The sequence below is a fragment of the Bombus huntii genome, chromosome 4 (assembly GCF_024542735.1).
Source record: "Bombus huntii isolate Logan2020A chromosome 4, iyBomHunt1.1, whole genome shotgun sequence".
NCBI lineage: Eukaryota > Metazoa > Arthropoda > Insecta > Hymenoptera > Apidae > Bombus > Bombus huntii.
In genome coordinates this window covers 11,317,050-11,342,242 of record NC_066241.1, presented here as the reverse complement: position 1 = coordinate 11,342,242, position 25,193 = coordinate 11,317,050, and the positions used below count along the sequence as shown (strand labels likewise).

General features: G+C 38.7%; 1 protein-coding gene across 1 annotated transcript in view; it reads left to right on the top strand.

Annotated features, from left to right (window-relative positions):
* Nucleotides 1-2,002: 2,002 nt before the first annotated feature.
* The window catches only part of LOC126865130 (ras-responsive element-binding protein 1), a 35,649-nt gene continuing 12,458 nt past the window's right edge, over nucleotides 2,003-25,193 (top strand). The window contains exon 1 of the mRNA XM_050617277.1: nucleotides 2,003-2,863. Coding sequence (XP_050473234.1) covers nucleotides 2,845-2,863 — 19 coding nt within the window. The 5' untranslated portion in view covers nucleotides 2,003-2,844. The remainder of the gene's footprint in view (nucleotides 2,864-25,193) is intronic.

The window sequence follows — 25,193 nt, the reverse complement described above, 5'->3', positions numbered from 1 at the left end:
CCATCGTTTATTTCGATACGCGCGTCTCCTCATAGCTGCACGCATCGTCATAGCGGCATCATCTAGCAACAGCTTTCGATTCGTCGCATCAATCGAATGAACGAAGCAACTGGTCCATCATACGCTGTACGTTTCGACGAGTAATACAAGTTGCTGAATTTTGCTACCAATTTTTGTAAATATTCTGCGCATAGGTACATAGAAAGCGGAAAATAAATAGTGCAAACTTATATTTGGTAAACGTACGCGATACGAATAATCATATAGGAATGGTCCCTGGATACTATGTACACTATGACTAATTACCATTATGGACGTTTATCTACCCTGCAAAACATGTCTAAATTTGTACCAAATATCCTATACACAGCCTTTATCATCGCTTAAGATTCCACCGATTATCATTTTGATAACCGAGTGACATTTAGAGTGTCGATGAAGCACAGCGCGCGTACGTGTCGTTTCTGCTGCAAAATGTCCCTGCGGGCATTTTCGCGAGCCACTCTATTCTCGCACCGCTTTCAGCTAAATTCTCGTAGATTCGCGAGGTCGAAAAATTACATAAACATGGTCTGTGTTAAGGAAGAAGTTACGCGCCGTGTTAAGAAGATCAGTGGAAACGCGTCATCCCTTTATGTAATTGCCGTTGCAGTGCGCGGAAACGATGCAGCGTTTGCCGGGGCTGGAAAGAGGGAAGACTCGCTTCGCCTGCCCTCGCATATCGTATGGTCCGGAGAAGCTCGTCGTCCCTCTTGCGTGGGTGGCTGCGCGCGTTCGCTCTCCCATCCGGCGACACGCACACACATTTACAGGCGAGCGATGTGTGTGCGCGCACTGTACTCGATGATATAGCGGCGTTGGCATAGGTACGGACCGCCGGTGGCGGGGATAAGATAAAGCGCGGAGAGAAAGAGAAAGGTCAGAGTGGAGGGGATGGGCGGTGAGACGCGTGGGAGAGGAGGGACAGCAGACAGGAGCCGAGAAAACGATCACGAGGCGAGAGAAGGAAGCACCTGGGGCGCGATAAGGATGCTCCGACTGCCCTCTGCTCGGGTAGGGGTAGAAAGAGAGGCAATAGAAAGAGATACAGCCCGAGAGGGTACACGCTTCTCCCGTGGAAAACACGTAAGGACTTAGGAAGCGACGTGACCGGGCGGGAGAGGCTTCGGGAGTGGGGATGACCGCAAGAGTCAGGAGAAACGCGAAAGATTAACAAGGATGGGTAATGCTCTGTGCTGTTTACTAGAGAAGGATACACGCTAGTATGAAAAATAGAGATGTGGTACTTTTACGTAGAGAGAGAGACACGTATGACAAACAAGAGACAATGCATAAATACTATGAATCATTTCATAACGAAGGATGATGCATAGGACGGAGTTAGGGCTTGGTATAGGATCCAGAGAAAGACGCGCGTAAAAAGTAAACAAGGACGCGTAGCTGGAATCGGAAACAGAGATAGATAGACGCACGATTGTAAATACCGCCCGATGGAAATCGAAGGATACGCTTACTAGAAACTAGATGCTATGTACTAGAAAGAGAAACGGTGTTCTGAAACGCGCGAATTTCGGTGCATCTTTTACCGTTCAACGTACGGAACAACGTACATCACGTAGGTTTTAATAAATCCCGCAGCAACGTTAGTTTCTGCTACCAAAATAAAGAGAAAACAGATAAAATATAGAGTACAGAAAAGAGAAGAAACGTTAGAGCAGTGATGTTCAACATTGTTAGCGCACCGGGGACCAAGAGAAGCGTTGGTGGAAGGGCGTATGGCAGAGAATAGGGGGAGAGAAGCGTGGCGCACGGAAGACGGGGGAACAAGTGAGAGCAAGAAGGGTGGCATGCGAGTGGTGGGGGGGATTATGAGTCGACGGGGTGGGGGTCGGGCGGTCGAACGGAGCCGAATACGGGGCAGGTAGGGGGTGGGGGGACAGGTAGAAGGGATGATGAGGCTCTCGTGCGCAGACTAAGAGGAATTGTCAGAAGCTCATCGTGTCATTTCTCCGCGGTGAGTTGGTCTGTTACGACCTGTTCTCTCGTGCGGACTTGGTGTTCCTCTGCATATACATATATCACACACCGTCACGTCGGTTCAGTCTACATGACCACGCTCCGTCAGAATCGGTCTATCTCTCTCGGATTATATCTGTGTGTCCGTGACAGACGATAAGTATCCAGACTCGAGCCGGGAGTACCTTATTCGTCCGCAGACCATCGTAGCGCGTGGATGTGACATTCGAAGACAGTGTATCGAAGCAAATTAAAGAGCCAGACAGAAGACATAGTGACTCGGTGATCGTTGTGCCGAATGGACGAACTTGCGTTTCGTGAAACGGACTTGTGTTTCGCGGAACGTAATTATCGAGATACACAGAAGCTGTGAAGATTTGTTAATACCGTATTACGCTAACGTATGAATACATAGATAATCGTTTGTGCGCGTGTAAATTATTTTTCGTTCTCTTTTTTATATTCGTTATATTACCTCGTTGGTAACGTTCGATAGTGATATACGTTAATAATATACGGTAGTTATACTCATTAGTCATATTCGTTACTTATATTCGTTAGTAATATAATATTTAATATAACGCCCGATATAATATTCTGTGTATCGTTCGGTATAATACCGATATACAAGTTGGAGTATTAAAACGAAGTTGTCGTTGCATCGTACAGCAAGCGAAACAGTGATATATTGAGATTTCATTTCTGATGTGGTCCCTGTGAGGAAATCTCGTGTTAAGTGCAACCTACACCATTTATTTGGATCTTAAGTGCCTGAGCCGCTGACCTTGGAATTTTATAATTCGATCACGGCGCTAAACTGAGGGAAGAATGGATTACTCGACAAAAGGTACGTCTGCTCTTCTTCCTGTTTCGTGGTCAGGTGACTGGATGAGATACGCCTCTCTCTCTCTTTCTCTCTCTCTCTCTACACCTCTTTTTCTGTCTCTCTCGACAGAGAGAAGCAGATAAGAGATTTTCTCTCGTCACGTCGATCGATTTCTTGCGTCTCTTGTTTTCGGTTTGTTCCGCTGTTTTGTTGGTTAAATGGTGATCGTAGCTAGGACTCTTCTGGTCCGAGATAACATACAGACACAAATATGGAAACAGTTTCTTATTAACAGATTTATTAACAGATTTATTAACAGATTTATTAACAGATTCTTACAAAGATTGATCAAGATCCATCGTCTCAAACTTCTTCTTAGATCAATTGTTGCGTATCTATCGCGTACACGGAGATCGATTAAAAGTTCAAAGGTTCGTTTTGAGACGAGACGAGACGAGTGACGTTATATAATTTGATCCGTAAACATATCGTTGTTGGTCGTGTAGAATCTATAATTAATTTTGTCGCTATTTAATTGGCGTGTCGTAGATGGAAACTCGAATATCCTCGGTATCTTCGAACATCAAACGTTACGTGAAATTGCTAACAAGAAATCGATCGAGTTGATCTTTTGAAAATTGTTCGTAGCTCGAAAATTGTTCTCAATAGCTCGTCGTGGCTGTACATTTGTAGTTTCTTTGAAAATAAACAAGCGGAGAGGATGCTGCGGCCGATCAATTTGTAGCGAACCGCGACGTTAAGAGAACGAGAGGAATATTTCAGATTTTCGTTGTAATTAGTCAAAATGTCCTATCTAACGTGTCCTGATTCAATGAATAATTCAATATTCCATCTTCCACTCTCTGTATCTTTTTCAAGCCGTACATTTACGCCGTCAGAAAACGACGATTGAAAATTTCACATTGGAGCAGATCAAAGGTAACAAATAGAGACGATAAAACGTCGGTTCTCGCCAGATTCGAAACGATAGATAGGACATTTTAACTAGGTAGGACAGACTAATGACGATCTAGAACGTTAGTCCTCCAAGGACCAAACGATGAAATAATAACAAATACGTAGACGACGTTGCTTCGCTCGAGAACAAATTTGCAGATTCCACGCGGTAAATTTTATTACACCGAGAAACGAGTTTCAAGCTTGGGAAACTGCAAAGATCGAAAGTGGCGATCTTCGAAATTTCGATTTTTCGCTATTTAGAGAATTCTTAAAAATCTCGCCACCTTTGTAAACAAAGCGTTGCATCGTCGACGAGGATCGATTCGTTAAAGAAAAAAACGCTCCTGACAAATATTCGAATCCTTCGTTCAGACGCCATCTTCCTATCTCTATGTATAATCATTCGAATTAAGCACATCATTATGTTCCATTAACACGGCCATTTTAATTCCATCGTGCGGAGACTTGAATGCCACCTCTCCGAACAGCCGAGATCAAAAGTCGTCCATCCCGGAAACGCTTTATTTTCGTTCGCTGTTTGTTCCTCGAGTCTTTTCAAGGAGACCGATCAGATATACAAAAAAAAAAAAAGAAAAAAAGACAAAACAAAAAGAAGAAGCAACAAACAAGTAGAATTCTTTTATTAGACTTCGAGAAATTTCGTTCGATCTTGTTTTCCACCTTTCGCTATTTTAACGCGACGTCTATTGTTTTTCGAATCGACCTAACGCGATGTTAAGGCCGGTTTATCGGTGGCCTGGGAATATTTGGGCCGAGAGGCAACAGGATGCGAGGAAACGACCGAAATTCGATGGCTAATGAGCAAGTCGAGTACTACAACAAAGAAGAAGATGAAGAAGGAGAGAGAGATATTATCGTTCGTGACCGTTGTGTTTCGCCACTTCTGTCTCTCTTCCTCTTCGTCCTTTTGTCTCTGCTTTCGCTTTGTATCTCGATTAGCACAGAAAATATCGATGCCTATCGGTGTCTCCATTAAGTCCGCGTGTAATGGGATTTTCGTTTCAAGAACGCGGCGCACGTTCTCCATTGAAATTCGCGTGTCAATGTTACGCGAGACTCCGTTTCGTTCGGTCGCTGAAAATGCTCGATAAACGATAGACCTGTGCGTTTCGTGGTTTCCTGCTGAGCCAATTAGACTCGAGTACGATTTCTGCTATATCGAAAACAGAATGACAATTATCTTCTAATTTTCCATGTGACCGTAACTTTTCTTTCGAGAACCTTCCTCGAGGTGTTTCTCGAACAGAACGTAGAGGAAACAGAAATTAGGTATCGAGGAGTTTATGGAAATTTGTAAAATAAAAGGAAACGGAAATTAGATATGAGAGAATCGATCAGATAAACAAGATATTGAGAAATTCGATCAACTCGTTGAGTTATTTGTACGAATTTTATTTATCGATTAGATATTCTGTTTTAATTTTTGATACGTTTGATTGGTAAATAAAAATTCAGATGATCTTCGTCTTCCATAATATCTCGATAAAATGAGAACTAGTTCGGTTAACTTTGCAGAAACGAAATTGACGACAGAGATTTTCTCCTGCTTCTCGAATTAGGTCAGGTGAGACACAGTTTTATCAGAAATTGGATTCTTTCGTCCTTAGATTTGTATCTGACGGGAAAAATATAGCGAGGATGATAAAACACGATTAGACGAGAGAGAAAGAGATAATTCGCTGGTTTCATTGTTCTGCAATCGAAGATAAAATCGTATCCCCACCAAAGTTTCCATTGATTCGACGTATTGGTAATCGAAGGATTAACAGATTTTTTTCAAAATTCGATTAAATGGCACTGGAAACGTTATATGGCTGGTATTATGTAATTTCGAATGAGAGACAATTGTATCTCGGCAAAAATTTCTATTCGAAAGGTCGATAACAAGCTGATTTGATCGAGAAATTATCGAAAGATTCAACACGAACGGGAAGAACAGCGTAACGTTTTTTTCTTTTTTTTTTTTTAGAGTTAAAAGAACGAACATAATCGCCGATTTACGTAATAGCCGATCGAAGTTGATCCGTTTAAATGCAATTTCTATTTTTCAAATACGGTTAGACCACGTTAATTGAAATAGTCATTGCACGTTCGTATAGCTTTTGTAAGAAAAATTTGTGGAAACGAGTGCATGTAAAATATCACGATCTCGTTGTTACGTAATCTTCGATCAAGATTAACGCTTATCCACCAAAAGTTTCTATTTTTGATTAAACAGAGAATTTTCATTTAATTAAACAGCCTCGAAATTACTATCTTTTTTTTTTTTTACGAAATTTGTGAGAGAGAGAGAGATGCGTTCGAAGTATCACGATTCTAATTTTACGTAATTCTCAGTTAAATTGATTTCTCTAATTTCGAACGAAATCGTTGAATTTATTTAAAAAAAAAATCGTTAAATATCTAAATACTTAAAAAAGAAGCTTATCTAAAGGAGCCACGATTTCTTATAGATCGATGTCTTCTAAATTTAAATCGAATAATTATCTCTTCTCTAAGAAAGATTCCTATGTTCGAACGAAATTGTCCAAAAAGTTTCGTACAATCGTACGGAAACTGAATTCTCAATCTTTGTAAATACTGTACATATACCGTACATTCTTAGTGCCTTAAATTTCCCATAAACGCATAAACAAAACCAGTGAATTTTATCTCTTCGCCTATGCGAATAAAAAATGTAAAACACAGAGGTTCGCTGTGTTTTACATTTTAATTAATAAACTTGCAGAACGACTGATCGTTTTTCCATATCTTTGCATTATGTTTCACGTTCTGTACACGCTTTCACACCCTGCAATTTCCCATAAATATATCAACGTACGCGGCCTACTGGTAGCAGCTAAAACAAATTACTATTTCTATCTCTATAGCCGTGTTTCTCCGCCTGTGCGCATCAAAATGTAAAATATAAAGGTTCGCCGTCTAATAGGAAAACTTGCATCCTGATTTTCCATTGTTACACATTTTTTGCATTATTCTTCTCATTCTGTAAACTTTCACACCCTGCAACTTCCCATAGCAACATAAACATCTGCAGTCTACTCTATCGGTTCTATTCCTTTAGCTACGAGCCTAGAAACCTATCATAAATACAAAGATTCGCCGTGCAATTACAATACTCCCACGATGATTCTCCTCTTTTACATCTTTTCTTTTTTCTCTATATATTTTCCATTACTCGTCGATCTCTTTGCCTACACTTTCGCGCTCTTCGATTTCTCCAACGCGAACGCATAAACAACGACCGCCCGCACGATCCACCGACTAAAACGAACTTCCATCTCGATTCTATTTCTCTTGGACTGTGCGCGTAAAAGTGGAAATTTCAATCGGCCAGACGACTCGCTTCGACGACGGTTCCAGCTTTTCGCGTTTCTATCCGTAAGCTATGACGCTTCTTGAAACGCGACCGCGATATCACCTAGTCATGTTCTCGAAGGGGAAAAATTCGCGTCCGTGGAACGAGAAGCTTACGAGATAACGAGATTACGGGGATCGCCGCTGACGCAATCGTAGCTCTGGTATCCCACCAGAACCAGCCAGTCGGCCACTCAGTTTCCAGGAAGCCTCGTATCGATTTTTTTCGGCGTCGCTCGATACGCACGCGGTTCAGACTGTCGTGGGAAGAGGAGAAAAGGCGCGGAGCGATCTCGCGACCACGACGCTGACGTGTCTGAATTCTAATCTATCGACGAGTATCGACAAGGTAAGCGAGAAGGATGAAGAGAGAGAGAGAAAGAGGGAGAGGAAAACAGGCGTCATGCCTGTCCAAGTGCACGTAGATAAGGACCTGAACTCTTCTTCTTATCTTGGAAATTATTTGTCGAACCGCTCCCGTAAAAGGACTGACTGACGATCCTCGAGGATGAGGAAACTGCGGTATCTTGCAGTCAGTCGCATTCTTCGAACGACGTTCCAACGCTCTTTATTTCGGCCCTTTCCTTCTTTTCTCCTGATTTTCACTTCTGCACTCGGATGTCACTTCGAAAGTCGCTTGCCTCGCGAAGTAGTGGGTGGTCCGAAAAGTTTCTTTCATTCTATAAGGAAACAATGAATGCACGACGTTTTTCGTAAAATAAAAGTCACAACGTTAGAACGCTGTTTATTCTCGTGATTTTCGCTTTTGCGATGGATACACTCGGATGTGGCTTTGAAAGTCGCTTGCTTCGCGAAGTAGTGGGTCGTCCGAAAAGTTTCTTTCGTTCTATAAGAAAACAATAAAAAACGTAAAATAAAGATCACGACGTTCGACTGATTAGGTTTCATGTTTGTATAAAGATGCGTCGTTGTAAAAGACGCGTCTGTAAAAGAAAGACGCTTTTCGGGCAAACTAATAGTTTCATTCGTACGATCGACAAATGGGGGTGGGGTGGCTTCCTCAAATGGCTTGAAAAAGGTTGAAAGTTCGAAGACGAGAAGATACGAGGAGTCGGCGAGGAACTTTGAATCTAAGTAGCAGGTGGTTCGCGGTGGAGTTTGTTCGTTTTTTACTGGGAAATTTGCTTCAGTTTCGCGTAGCGGAGTTTCGTGTTTGACCGTGAGTTTGAAAAGCGGCGAGTTTGACTTCTGACAAGGATTAATTGTTAATAAAATTTTTAATACGTGCGGAGAAAATGGAGCGTTGGTTGGAAATACGTAACGTCGATTAATCTTCCGGTTAAACAGATGTAGAAAAAATTGGTGCAGGATTTAGAAACGTGGAAATCTACCGGCACGTCTCGCAGAGAATCGTGTTTTCCTCTTATTTTGCATTTTTTTTTTTTTTTTACAATTTTTGTTTGAGATAGAAGTTTTAAAAATAGCTTTCACCTTGACATAGGAAAAGAATAATCGATAAAGTTAATAAAGGGATGAATCGTGTAATTTTCTTGAAACAAGGGTCGTTATACTTCCTGCTATGAGATAAGAAAACAGAAAATGATTAATGGCGCATCTTGGAATTTCCCATTGATGAGAACTTTGTAGAATCAAAAACAACCGACGATACCAAAAAGTTAGAAGCAATTTCATGAAATATTCTCCGTCTGGATGGAAGATTTCGAGATGTTCTTTCACGATTTAAAACGTTAATGGCATCGATAACGATCCTTCGTTTTCCTTTAATTTATCGGCTGAAATTGCTTTGAAAATTCAGTGGAAAACGTTTCGTTCGATGGAACCGGAACACACGTTACAAGTCACGAGATAAAACGAACGTGTCTTTTTCTCTCGTAACAACGTTCAGAAGATCTTCCGACAGAAACTTTATTTAAAAAAAAAAAAGCTTTTAAAAATCTTTTTAAAGACCAGACCGAGAGAAAATTGTTTGAAAGAAAATAGAAAGACGCGGAGATACAAATTCGACGGGAGTCTGTGAAGGGTAACAGGCGAGAAAAGCAGGTTTTCGTAGGGAAGGGCTGGTGAATTAGGGCGTGGCATGGAAAATCAACCGCTCCCTTTTCTCACCCTCGGGGTCCTTGCCCTCCAACCAGACGTCCCAATTATCCTTCGTCTCGTCGGTGGTCGTTGGAGAGTGGCGTTTTCACCACTTTCCTCGCATCGAAGTCTCCGAAAATTCGCTTTCAGAGATCGGAAACGGGTTGTTCTATAAAGCTTTGTATCTTCTACAAAGAAATAAGAAAAAGACGGTCATCTTGGAAAGAGGAATACGCGTGAACTTGATCTTCTAGATAAGAAGAAATATTTTTGACGACTACACTGCGAATGTTTGTGCAATTTCGTGTTGTTCTATCAATTTGTATTTTAATTATAATTATCAAATGAGAATGTAAGACATGGAGTTAACGGTAGAAAGTAGAAAAACAATTTTTCCTTTTATATCAAATACTCCAAAAAGTGTTATACTTTGGATATTTTGCATATTTTTGCATATTGCGTGCATTCTGCGCATTTTTACATCTTCGAATTTCTTATAAATTCGGATAAAAAGTGCACGGTCTAATAGACATTTTTGCATACGGCTAACAATTATTTAACTTGAACGATTTCTTCCGGCATGCATCTTATTTCGCGTTGTATAATGATTGTTACTTCATCGCCGACTACATCACTGACCCGATTTTCCAAGAAGAATCGCGAGAACGAGGTGAATCGATAGCCTGCATCTCGCGGCTGATTTAGTGGCAGTAATTTTAAAATGCAGATTCATCGGCGAATATAAATAATTCATGTTCTAAATAGGCACTGTATCCATTTATAAAGGATTCCAGGAATTAGGATGTTCTTAGAGGAAAAAACTCGATAGAAATTCGTTCTAGGAAATACCAGGAAATTCGTTCAATTCGCGTATATCCGCGTATATATATCGCGTATATTCGCGTATATATGTTCGTATATCGACAATTCTCAACGAAAACGTTCTTTCTATCCAAAAGAAATTCGTTAAGTCGATTATAAGAGCGCGTTAAACGAAAAGTAAACTTCAAAATTAACCATTCAAAAGAGAACAAAAAAATCCTCGTCGCGCTAAAAAAAAAAAACCAATCAAAAAAACCTACAGATTTATACTACGTTGCTGGTCGTTCTTTTAATTTCACTTTTCTTCTTAGGAACAGGCTTGTGTCGCTTGCGAACATTTCCCCTCTACTGCGCTGTTTCCGCGATTACATACACGCTGGTTGGTAAACTGGTGGTACGAGCGGAAAGGGGGTGATTCTACGCGAAAAAAGGAGTCGAAAATATAGAATACAAATTTTTCGTTCGTCGCTTTGTTTTCGAGAAAATCGACTTTGAATTTTGGCTCGGTACGCGTGCACTTCATCGCGTCTCGTTATAACGGATCTCACTGTAGATCGTTGTCTCGATGGAAAAATTTAAAAAAAAATGTTTATTCTACATTTTCGACGTAGATTCACCCCCTTCCCGCTTGTACCACCAGTTACCAACCACCCTGTATTTCCAACGTCGAGAAATAATCCGAAGTCGTTGAGCGAGACACGAGAAACTTCGTTATCTTTAGATTATTTTCACTATATATTAGAATTTCGTTTTCAAAATTCTCGTCAAATATCGCAAATCATTTTATAAACCTGTGCGTAAACCTGTGCGTATAAAAATTCGAGCATCGTAAAATAGCGGCTCTTGCGGAAGAAAATCGCGGAATCGTTCGACTGTCCGCGGCTCACTTTGCCAATCTACCGGCTATTGCAACCGCCCTCTTTCCTCTTCCCTCTTCCCTCTTGCATAATATGTAAGCTCTCTCCGGTAACGATCCATACGCAGCGGGTTGTAGATATGACGACCGCGTCTCTAGGTATATGCGGAAACACTCGGTTGGGCCACGTATACGAAGATTCTTTACGTGACATCCTTTGCGTTGGGTCGCACACGTTGGTCAATAGAAATTGCTCGAGAAAATATTCCTTTGATTCGCCGCTTCGTCGTTTCATTGTCGTTGAACAAACAGTTATCTAAATCGAGCACGTTTCGGTACCTGTTTTTCCTTTGCCTCGAAATGATATGCAACGAGATGCACGGTATACTGTGAATGGTTGACTCGTACAGACCATTTTTGGAACGAGTTTTCGCTTCTTTTGTCGGTCATGTCGGTCCGATCGAAGTCAGTAAGCTAGTCGATACTTGGTCGACACAGTGTAGGCGTTCCATTCGTCTATATCCATCTTTTTCTGTTTTTCTTATTAAGCTTATTCGAAGCTCTCTCGAAGGTTTCTACACAGGTATACGGTATTAATCGAATATGGTATTAGATCGTACAAGTATAAGTTCGTTTAATTAATAACATTCATATTCTGATAGTACGTTCTTCTATATTTTCTAACATTTCATATTATCGGCAAAATCCAGCGTTTTTAATTGAACAAGGATTTTAAATAAATATTTATACATGTAATATAAATATCTTCAGTTTGTATATATATTAATAACATTCATATTCGGATATTACGTTCTTCTATATTTTGCAATATTTTATACTATCGGCAAAATGCAATGTTTTTAATTGAACAAAGATTTTAAATAAATATTTGTATGTGTAATATAAGTATCTTCTGTTTGTATAAATATTAATAACATTCATATTTTGATATTAACTTCTTCTATATTTTCTAACATTTTACATTATAAACAAAATTCAGCGTTTTTAATTAAACAAAGATTTCCAATAAATATTTGTATGTGTAATATAAATATCTTCTGTTTGTATATATGTTAATAACATTCATATTCGGATATTACGTTCTTCTATATTTTGCAATATTTTATACTATCGGCAAAATTCAGCATTTTCAATTGAACAAAGATTCCAAATGAATATTTGTATATATAATATAAATATCTTCTGTTTGTATATATGTCAATAACATTCATATTTTGATATTAACTTCTTCCATATTTTCTAACATTTTATTATCAACAAAATCCAGCGTTTTTAATTGAACAAAGATTCCAAATAAATTTTTATACATGTAATATAAATATCTTCTATTTGTATAAATATTAGTAACATTCATATTTTGATATTAACTTCTTCCATATTTTCTAACATTTTATTATCAACAAAATCCAACGTTTTTAATTGAACAAAGATTCCAAATAAATTTTTATACATGTAATATAAATATCTTCAGTTTATATATATATTTATTTGAAATCTTTGTTCAATTTTGTCGATAGTATAAAATGTAGCAAACCATGGAAGAACGTAATATACGAATATGAATGTTATTAATTAAAAGAACGTACTATACTATAATGTCATTAGTTAAACGAACGTACTATCCTATAATATTATTAATCAAACGAACGCGTACTATACTACAATATTATTAATTAAACGAACTTACGTAAATATATATATATATATATATATATATATATATATATATATATATATATATATATTTACAATATATAGTAAGATGGAAATTTCATTAAGAATATCCGCTTGTTTCGTCAGACGAAAAACAGTCGAAAAGTTTCTTCTTATCCTAATAGCGTTCAACGTTCTTGGATCGTAACATAAATTACATAATACGAACGCAGCACGAATTATGTTACGATCAGATACATATTGGCCAAGAAAATTGTTCAATTTGTTTCCTTACCTTAGTGTTTCCTTATTTCAACGTGTGATTATGTGGTCATAAAGAAATAAAGCTTCACGATTGTCGTTACGCTTTACGAAAGCTTGGAGCAACGAGGTCGGTGGGAAAGAAATGGCCGATTCAAGCACAGCTCCACGTTCGCCGACGTAATTATGGCGGTGTTACTCGTTGATTACATTCAATAATTTTATAATATCAGGAAGTTCTCATGTTTGTTTCTCGGCTAAGTATCCGATCAGACGTTTGTTTGCCCAGACCAGAGAAATTATTAAATATCATCAACGTTTAGACATTTTTTCTTTACTTTCGTTCGACGTCTCCCAGCTGCTAACATATTGGGTTGGCAACTAAATGATTGCGGATTTTGTCATTAGGTGGTAATAACAAAATCCGCATTCACTTAGTTGCCAAGCAGATAATTCATCGCGATGATACGTAGCGGAGTATCGTGGACAACGTACGACAGAACGTAATCATGGCAATTGTTAACGAATACGATAAAATAAGAAGAAGAAGAAAGTAGTGACACGAACACGGCGAGTAAACCGGCAATTTTTTATTTTTAGTCACGTTTAGCAGTTAATAATTGAAAATTGTCGAATGTTCTTCGCTTCGCCGCAGGAAACTTAATCCTGTCGTTGCTTGGAAAACTTTTAACCCTTTGCACTCGGAATTTTATTTCAATTTCGTCAGCAGCAGCTCCCAAGCAGTTTTTAAGTGTTTTATTTGAAATTTAATTTAACTAAAAAATAAGACAATTTAAATAGAAATTCATGTAAATACCAGTTTTATTAATACTATTATCGTATTTTGTAATTTTTAAACGTTTGATATACCTTGAAACAATTTCCAGGATACAATCCTGCTTTCCTTTTGTTGAGAAAATTTTGAGAGAAAATGTCGAGTGGGACTCGACAGAGAAGCTGCTGAGATAAAAACCGACGTCAAATCACACTCGACATAGGAGTGCGAAAGGTTAATGGTAAATCCAATGCCGAGCTCGTTCACCTTATCCTTTGATTATTGCTATTATTTGATTATTATATCATTATACTAAAAATCTAAAACAACAAAAGATTGCTTGGAGAAATAGGATTCATAGCCAAGATTAAATCCTATCTACCTACGTAACAGGCTTGATAGAGTTCCAATTATTTATAAATTACTATCATACTGCACACTGTTATATTTCTTCTTTTTCTTTTTACAGAAACAAATTAATTCCAATTTTCCTTCCATCGAATCCGCGTTAAACGTGTCTCAGCCGCGTTATATCCATCGGGCAATTCGACCAAACCTTCGAGTTTCCCAAGAATTTCAGCTGTTTCGATAATCCGGTTCAAAGAAATCTTCCTTACGCCGTTTAATTGGTATCTCGCGGCGTTTAATTCCGATCCGTATCAAATCTTCAACTCGAATCAAATTCTCCAACTGCGTACAGTATCTTTGGAGCGAAACGATCGTAACAAACGTGTTCGTCAAACATTCGCCGAATCTCTTGATCGTGGTCGGTTTATTTCCGATAAAAGTATATTTTAAACGAATTGGCCGAAAGATAACAGGAAACGTTTCGCTGTTATCGATTAACGAGCTGGGAAACGTGGATGGGCGTGGTAGAAACAGAGAGAGAAACAGCTCGTTAAGATCGCCAGGCGTTTCGACTGGCCGAAAGCAAAACGAGATTTCCTCGTGCACGGAGAAAACGTGGACGAGCCGGAAGAAATTAGAATATCAGGATTAAAGATTCGTTCTGGTTTCGCCGCCAGGCCTGAGAAACAATTTTCCTCGCTTCGATCCGACCGCCAGACGAACGTTGCCTTTCATTTTTCATGCGTTCGTTGCACGGATGGATCCAAGCCGCGCTCCCGGTGTTCCCAAGAAAATCTTGAAAACGTGAGAAACGTGTTTCCTTCGCCGTTTGAACGTTCTCGCCGCGTCTATCGCGCTTTAATCCTCTTTGTGTTTATCCCGTTTCTATTAAAAAACCAGTAGTCGGGCAGCTGTGAACTACATAAACGAAAAAGGTACAGAACGAAATGGAAAGTGAAAATTTAGAAAAAAGCAGAGATGAGAATTCTCCGATGGTTTCCGAATTTCTTATATTATTAGACGTGATTAGTCGAAGGGAAGAGATCGTCTACACTTTGCTACGGTTCGTTACGAAAATTACGAAAAATTTACGAAAGTTACGAAAAATTATGTTGAATAAACCATTCATCGAGCTATGTTTATATGAATAAGAAAAAAAAATGACGATTAACATAATAACTTTAATTTTTTCGCCATAAGGATGATATACGAACGTTACATACTCTGAATACGCGATAAACAATGTAATAAAACGTGCACGCGTTTTACGCACGTAACGCAACATGCGGAATACTGAGTATTCATACAGGAACACGCTCTTTATAACCATACTCACTTAACTATGAATATTATGACAATTATTCGTCTATTTTTCACGTGCGTGCTTGCCATATTTCTATTAATAAAAACGACCTTCTCTCGCGACGTTATTTCTTCTTTTTTAATTTTTTCCTCGATAGATACGTGCGAAAAAATGGAATTCTACCGTTTCTCGTTGTCTGGAAAATAATTATCTCGTTCAACATTGTTCGATTCAGAATGAATATTCAGAGTGAATTCAGAGTGAATATTCGGATAAATCGAATTTTTACGTGATTTCTTCTTCTCGAAACACATTTGAAGGAAATAGGATCCGACTCTGTTCCTATCGAAAATAACGTCTCGTTCGATGTACTAGGTGGTCTTTCGTTTTATAAGGAAATAATAGACGCGCCACGTTTTGTGTTTTGTATTATTTTGACGATCCATTTTGTTCTGTCGAGACGGACACCGCGACGTTTCACAGACATTTCACGTTTGTACGAAGGTGCACTGTCGTGAAAAACATGTTTGCCAAAGAAAGACACTAATAAAAGGAGAAGCTCGTATGGTACAGTTTAGTAGAATTATATTGGAGCGTCTATTTTGAAAATGGCACGGGTCCATTTTTGAAAAAATCAGGAAAACAATGAATATACTTCAGTGCATTTCTTATTACCATCAATTTATTAATTAAGATTTATTAGCATTAGCATTTATCTAATAATATTCTTATTATTATTGGAAAGTTGACATTTTCGCAGGATATCTTGCAAAAAGAAATTTTTCTTCCAACGAACGCACTTCTCTTATCGTAATTTCGCTACGAGTCGTTTTTCCTTCAGTCTATTTCCCATAGCTGGAAATCCGCCGTACTTTCTTCCTGTACTCTCTTAATTCTAAAAATAATTCCAAATAGAAAGGAACAAGCTAAACAACCAATACACACGAAGCAAAGAAAAAATCCATAATACATGAAACTTTTTCGTCGTCTTGGAGAATCGGATACGATCCAGAGACTGCTTCTACATTGTTTGCTCCCGTGATCTAGAGGTCAACTCCCGTGTTTACACACGCACAGATCTAAGTTTTCAGAGAAAGACTGTCGATCATGCTGCGACGAGATAATCACGCCTGTATATCTATATATATATATATTTCGTAATCGTAATATTTCGTAAAAGTTCGAGCCGATCGAAGAAATCGTGTGATTATTGTAATATAGTCGTTCATATAAAATATGATACGTATACAATGATTGCTACGATATATAACAATAATTTCGCTTTTCCGTTCTTTTTCTTCTTCTCGCCTACGATATTTCGAGTGACGCTTTTAGCAAAATTAATTTCATCGTTTAAAGATAATACATAACAATAATAATAATAATAATAATAATAATAATAATAATAATAATAATAATAATAATAATAATAATAATAATAATAATAATAATAATAGTCGTCTTTCGCGACCTTGTCTCGGTCGGTACAAAGATTCTTTCGTATCTTCCGACACAATTCTTATTTGTAATTTCTGTTCGCGTGAAATAATACGTTGACTGCACTTGCTCGTCGCGAGAACACAATATCAATATCGATCGGACGCGATGAAATGGAAACTGAAGAAACGTATCGGATATCTAGCTACCTATAGCAATTCAGGACAATGTCGATGAAAACAGACGAGTAAATTGAGGATCAAATTTGATGTATATTAGTTTGATAGCGAGGACGTTGATCGTGCAGGCCGAACGTGGATCGTCGAGGTCGCCAGATTAAAGCTCGTTTAATCGAACTGATCAACGTATGGCTGGAAATAATTTGCCGGATTACTGGCAGAATTAAGAGAAGCGAAAGCTGGATGTGGAGTAGTCTCGTGATAAGGCTGTGTGATACAATTTAGATATCGATCTTTCATCGTCGCGAACCTAAGTCTTCTATCGAGTTGCCTCTTAATACTTCCGTGGAAACTTTGGACCCAAGAGAATTAGAATCTAATCTCGCTACATACTATACAAAGTCTGGCTGATAGAATATTGTTGTTCCATGTACAAACAGGAAAGTTACGATGGTATCGGCTATCACGATGTTGGATGCTTAGGATTTTACGAATATGTACAAGTACGTTCATCTTTGTTATTCTTAGTCCAGCCATCTTCTTATTTAGTATACGTATGCAGATCAGATGTACTCGCGAACAAAATATTAAACAGGCAATCGTAAATAGGAAGTGCGTGATAGAAAAGTTCATCGATCCGTTATTTATCGACTGATGAAGGTAATTGAGAGAGAGTTGAAAATTTCGAATTTTTTCTCTCGTTTAGTTTAGCATTGATATTCTGAATTTTATTTCGATATTAGATAGTTTCTTTTGGATATCGCGTTTCAGCTGCGATTCAGAATAAATGGCCAATAGGAATTTTGCCTCGTCTTAGGTTAGAAATTAGAAGAAGATTGGAAGCTAAGAAATATACATTGGGAACCGCGAGAATCAGAAAGAATGTTAAACTTTGAAATAACTAGACTCGTCGGAATGGTCTCTGGAATTTTGTATCGAAATTTAGGAAACTTTTACCTGTAGCGGAAATTCTTGCACGTATCTAATGTTGGAAATTTGAACCGTGAAGAAAACTGTGGCGAGAAACGATTGTTCAATTTTCGACTTAACCACGTGCCTGTGCATACCATAAAATTCCCTAGAACTGATACGAAAATCCCTAAAACTGGGAACTCTGGAAGTCCAAACAAGTTATAACATTGCTAACATCCAACGTCGCAAATGAGTTAAAAACTTTGAGAATCTGGATATACCGAATTTCCACGACGAATAGACGTTAACGGAAACACGATGGAAAGTAAAGCATTTAATACGTGGACATTTAAAAACACGTTGTATCCCACGAATACCGAAATGACCAAAGCGCAAAATAAAACTGTCGCTACGATACCCAATTTCCCGTGATCGAACAACCTGCCAGTTTTAAATGAAATGTTACTCGCAATTTGGAATTAAAATCGCCTGCGTAATGAAATTGGAAAGCTCATCCAAAAGTGAGATCGATCGACTATGACTTCCGTGGGGGCTCGTATACCACAGAGAGAAACGAAAGAGTACTAGAAAGGAAAAAGATGGGAGAGAAAGAGAGCGTATGTGTCACCCAGAGCGCATAGAGGGTGGCAGGGTGTTACGGCTGGGTAAGTCCAAGGTTGTCAGGGCTACGACTCTCGAAACACACTAACCGACCGCCATCTTTGCTTCTCCTGCGTGGTGCTGCGTGGGTGTATCCGAGCGTGAAGAGAGCGGGGACGTAGGGGGTGAGTGGGGGGAACGATAGAGAGAGGAGAGCGAGAGGAGAGCTAGGGAAAGAGCGAGCCTGGACGACAACGATGACGACGACGACGACGAGCTACTCGCTCGAAGAGACGAGACGAGTGAAGAAAACGAATGGTGGGGGGAGGGGGGAGGTAGAGGAAGATGAGAGCATAGAGAACCGAGGAAAAGGTGGAAATATGCGTAAAGTGAATTTATATGTACGTCGTGTAGGAATTACATCGTATAAAAGTTTATTCGTGTGGAAAAATATAAAATGTCCTGGCAATGTTCTATATACAGGAACGTTAATGTCTAACGTTATGGTAATGCTAGGTGTATAATAATAAACAGACTGCGGATATCTATGCTCAGATTCGTATCTTCGGCAAGATGATTGAGAAAATATAACCTAGATAGAGCATTGCCCGACATGTTGACTATTCTAATGGATTTCAGATTTTTATATGGTTCTTATATTTTACACGTTACGTGTAATTTCGGGTGTTTCATATAGTTTTTGTTACGACGTGCATGTTATATATATGTTTGCATTTTTCAGTTTGTCGTAGATGCAGAAAAACCCGCGGACTGACGATTTGAGGTTAGTCTTGATAGCGACTGTTCTAAGTAATATGTACATTGTTTTTTTAGCCTAGTCTTGTATATACGTATACTATTGCCGTTGAAAGTAGTAACAAGCTAACAGCAAAGCAAAACATTCCCCGGATGAAATACGTGGAACTTTGTTCGTTATGTTCGTCGTCATAAATCTCTTTACTTCGTGATTCACGAAGCTTGATAGAAAGGAAATAAAAATTCCTACCGCCGATTCAGCATCACGCGACTACATCGGCGTCGATTTTTTCGACGATCAGTATCGCAGCATGAAATTGAGGTAAAAGTTTTAAGGTTAGGTTTAATCACGACACCGATCCAAAAGGCAAGGACAATAAATCAAGCAACCTAAAAGAAACGCAACAGCGATATAGATAGATGCTACGTAAACTCATAACCTCAAAAAATTCCAAAGTCTCCACACAGCATCCCTCGACATGATTCGGTCTCGAAGCAAGAAATTTCACCTAGGAAGGATGGTGCAGAGGCCATTGACAAGCTACGGAAACGTCGAGTTCATTGCCTTCTTTTTCAAATCTATCGGGTAAAAGAACCTTTTTGAATCCCAGCGTTTAAAAACTCGCCTTTCAGGAAGGCAAGTAAATATCACGACAGGCATATGTATATAACGAAGGAGAGAAAAAGAAAAAATATGTATATATGTAACGAAACAGAGAGAGAGAGAGAGAGAGAGAGAGAGAGAGAGAGAGAGAGAGAGAGAGGGAAAACGTTCTGAAATACGAGCGAGAGATAGAGAAACGAGGAGAAAAGGGGACGCGTAGCAGAGAGAGGGAAGTTAGTGGAGCGAAGGAGAGGGGAACGAGATAAAAGCTCTGGACAGATGAGAAGCGGCCAATGGCGGGCATCTCCCCCACCAATGCTTCAGCGCAGCATCACTATGATTCGTAGGAGGCGCCGGTTGGCGGAAGTGCGCATGTACGCCCTCGATGGACTGACACTGCTCCCTTTTCCACGACTCCCTGCAACATGAACTCTCTCGCAGGGGGTGCATTGCGGATACAGGGCGTGGCGCACGGCCCTTAAAGAAAGACCCTTTCTGCTCAATGGCGATACGTACGCTATACCGTTTTGTATCTTACCGCTGAAAAATTATTCGAGAAACATCTCGATGCCGAGATTGACAACCGAAAGGAATTGGCTACAAGCGAATTTTTGTTCATTTGCGATATCTTCTAAACGTTTTATTTTGTTTCTTCTGCCCTATTTTTAGTTTGGCGCTGGCTGGATTTCACGTTAATAAAGATAGCAAACAGCGACTTATAGGTGAGGTTAGGTGAACATTAATATATATAATAATGATAGAGATGGTTTATCTACTTTGTATAGTCGAGGTTAGGTGAACTTTTTCTTAGAAATCTTGCTTTATTTAACCGAACGATGACAGTTTATTGGATGCAGTTTGACAATGGTGGGGATGATTTATCTACAGTTGAGGTTAGGTGAACAGTTTTTAGAAATCTCTGTTTTCTTTGACCGGATGATGACAGGTTATTGGATGAAATTCGATCTAACGATGATAGAAAGGGATGATTTTCCTACAGTTGAGGTTAGGTGAACATTTTTTAGAAATTATGGTTGCGATGAAAATATGGATTCGCGTTACCGTACATTGGCAACCGAACATCCAAAGTACGAGTACCTAAATTAGAACTTGATGGCAGACTTGAAGGTTGCACAAATAGAGCAACGTTGTTAACAATTTTGATTTTCGTTGGCAAGTTTGAGGAAATTATTCGATTTTTGAGTAATCTTTTATTTTGAATGAAATTTCTCTATGGAACGAAGAACGCTGTTTAGTATGAAAAATATTGACAAAATTCGAACACGGCGAGATTGAATTTCTTTCACTTGGCACGAAATTTGAAATTATCAATGAAAACCTGTGTCATTCGTATTTGTTCAACAATTACCAAAAGTGTTTTCAATTCGATTTGATTCTTCGATCGAATATACGATTCGAAGAATACTTCCGGTTCGACGAATACGTAACACAAATCAGATTTCGTGACCGAAGGCCGATCAGCGGTCAATATTCCTAAATATTTCTTTAATAAACCGGCAACGTTCATAAATCGATTTCACAACATCGTTTCGTCACCCGTCAACATTTTTCTTCGATCATTTTCAATTTTCGCTCTCTCGATCGTTTCCGCGTCCAACGATCGGAATCTCTGATAACTTCGAGAAACAAGTGTCGATAACGAAACATCATTCTCGATCGAAAATCGTAGAAAATCTGACGAACGATCTCGTAAAAAATATCTTCGCACTGATCTCTCGACAAACAACTTCCTTCTCTTCGTAATATATTATACAATTTTTGAACATTGTAAATTTGCCGCCAATTTTTATTATCGAACACGTTTACTTGTTTCCGTTTACATAGATTTTTCTCTCGCGAGTTCGGTCTACGGAAACTGAAGATTACAGTGATCCGAACGGATCGACAAACTGATCGAATTCGAATAAACGAAAATTACGAAACGATTTATTTCCATCGAAGAGAACGATCGTTTCGGAGAATCGTCGAGAATAATGGAATCTTTGGTCGAAGACACTTTGCAGAAGTTCTGTTCGACATAATCGACGTAGGAGCGTTGTCATCGTTTCTAACCATGGCGTACGTTTCTCTGAACTCTGCTGAATCAACAACAACGCGAACGTAATCGAAAAAATATTGTCATTCATCGAAGCGCGACGATTAAAAGAAGAAGAAACCTTATCGATCTTCTACGCTGCGACTGGAAGAAACGTTCCACGCCTCTTCTCTTCTTCTTCTTCTTCATATCTGTAAAAGAAAATTCTTTCTTCGTAAGAAGAAACTTCCCAAAATGAACGAAACTTAAATTAAATGGAACTTTTTTTATCTTTGCTGTTAGAAATCGTCGATGGTCGAAAGTGTCGTAAGTTTCGATCGACAGGTGGAAGTGGCCGGGGAAGAAAATAGAAATCGGTTTTCGTGGTTGACAGAGCCTCGTAACCATTGGTCTCCGATCGGCGATCGTTAGAAATGGAAAGCAGCTGGATTTCCACTTGTCAGGACGGACGGATCTGTTCCGAATTTCACCAGACTCGCCTGCTCCGTGTCTCTCCTCGATTTCATACGCCACCGATATTTATAGCGGACAGTCAACTGATTTATATTATTTTCTAATCTCTTCCAATTTTCAATATCGGACAGTTGCAACTACGTGAAATTTTTCACTCGAATTCCTAAACAGAGTTAGCGGCCACCTGATCGTTCGCGTTGTCTTCTCTCGTTTCATGTGACTCCTCGTCGCACTTTCCTCGCTTTTTACCATTTCCTGCAGTTTCCGATCGTCTTTTAGCATTTTGCGAGTATTTGGCCTGAATCATTGGGCTGAAAAAATATTAAATATTTACGTATGTGCCTGAGCCAAGTTCTCTTCCTTATAAAAACTAAAAAATAAATCAAATACACTACTACTACTACTGCACACGTACATAGAAGCTAAATCGCAATTTTACAAAGAAACTTAAATATTCTAAGATTCGTATCTCTATTTTATATTATTTTATTGAATTACATATAATCATTTCGTTCTATTTCTATTGTTACGTTCGTGCATAATTCAATAAATTAATATAAAACAGAAAGCATCGTGCGTCTGTTATTCCCTTACGAAAGGAAAAAAACTTTTCGGACAACCCAATACGTAACTATGCGTGATTTCAACCGAACGTAACAAATTGCAGACTGAAAATGTTCACGTCTGAAATTGCCAATTTTTGCGCTTCTTTCAGGCTTCGATGTTTAGCGGTGGCGAAATTTTTGTTGGCTTATCGATTAAACGTATAATCTGTTATCGATCAATTTGAAGTTAATCTTTCAACGTGGACTTGATTTTTCAACGTTGATCGGCTGGATGCGAGGTGTCGGTCGACTGTAACATATCATTCGAGATAATACTTAAAAAACGAAATTTCTCGAAATCCAGATAAGAAGGTAGTCACGCTTGCGCAAAAGATAAGTAGGTTTTTTCATTTGCCAGCTAGATAAATGTTTATTTACTTTGCAGCAACAAGTTATCAGGCAGGCTTTTGCGAGCACGTTGTTACCCTTTAAACATTTCCTATACTTACATAGGTATCTGGCGCCATCAAATAGATAATCTTGAACTTGAAGAATCGATCACCTGCGTTTCAAATGCTCTTCAATAATTTTTACAAAATATGAACATCTTCTAAGAACTGAAAACATATCATTTCTATTTGCCAACTTTACATCTCGTATTTCCACTGAATATTTACCACTCGTACGTTGCTTGGTAAAAAGTAACTTCTTCAATAAAAATATCTTTTAAAGAATCCTCAAATTCGAATCGACATTTATCTTCGACTATGCGAAATCGTGTTACGTGCTCGGATTTATATCGAAATATTCACAAGCCAACGTTATATCCAAGCGTTTGCCGATGCAGAAAATTCAGGTTCGTGCTGAAATATTTCAATCGTTTAAATCATTTCTCATTTAAATGGAGAGATTGAAGTAACTGAAAAGTACAGATACTTCGACTTCAATTCAAACATTCAAATATTGTCTACCTATTTATGTATTAGGTTATCCGACAAGTTTGTTTCGTTTCATAAGATGATAATAGATGAACAAGAATTTCTGTTTTATATTATTTTATTGAAATACGTATGATCCACTTCTATTTCTATTACGTTCGTGTATAATTCAATAAACTAATGTAAAACAAAAAACATCGTGAGTCTATTATTTCCTTACAAAACGAAAGAAACTTTACGGACAACCTAATACAAATTCGAAGATCGGAAATATAATATTATTAAATATTATACTACCACATAAAATGAATGTTCAAATTTCGATGTCGAATTCATTCAAATTCACATCGAAATCGCGTTTAAAATCGTAACGTTATGATCCTCACCCAATTACATACATAGACAAATTCAAACTGACATTTATACAAACTATGACGATACCAACCAACTAATAAAAATAACGACTTACACGATGCTTCTGACATATATCGATACTGTGGCTTTTCGAGCGCAAAATGCAACAGCATATTTCAAACGCGATTATCCCAGAAACGCAATATCAAAATATATATCCAATATATGTAGATCATCGAGCTTTGTCGCCTCGTCACCACGTTATTTCCACTTTATTTCGTGAATTGTTCTTCCTCGACTTATTCCTCGGCTAAACCTGTTTCAAAACTACAGTCAAATCGCGATCGATCGAAATTTATTAGGTTGGCAACTAAGTGACAATACAACCTAATGACAAAATCCGCAATCACTTAGTTGCCAACCTAATAGAATATTACCGAGGTATTCGCACTAAACGATCGATCAAAGAATCATCCTATATACTTTTTTTCTTTCTTTTTTCTATCCTCCATCACATCGTTTCGATCAACGAATCTTTCATCGCCTACGTTGAATCGTCTCGTTTGATCACATTAAGCGATTTTCACCGGTGTTTGACTTATGGTGGCCCTATCGTGCGCACAGTGCTCGCTCTTGTGGACGAAGCTTTAAACGCGACGAAACGAGAAACGAGTGGAGGTTAGGTCGTGGCGGTCGTCCACGTACATCATTCGTGTCGAATTTATTCGCGCGCTTAAACGCCAACCTGTCCGCTAAACGTGGACGCAAACCGCAAGTTAAATCGGAGTAGAGTTAAACTGGCCGAAAACCCGTTTGGCCCGCGTGATTTACGCGCATGAATCGAGTCACCTGGCCGACGCGTTTGTCAGCGGAATGCCAGGCGTGTGAGACCGGCTTTAATCGCACCTGTTCCTCTCGTCCTGCCATCGAATCGACGAAGACCGGGCCTGTTCTTGTGCCAGCAATTTGTCCGCTAGGTTTCTATAGGCTCGTTATCTTATTAAAATCAGACGCTTGAAACGATTTGGAATTGTTTACAGGTGCAGTACACGTTTACGACGAGAAGTTTCAGGGATGGAAAT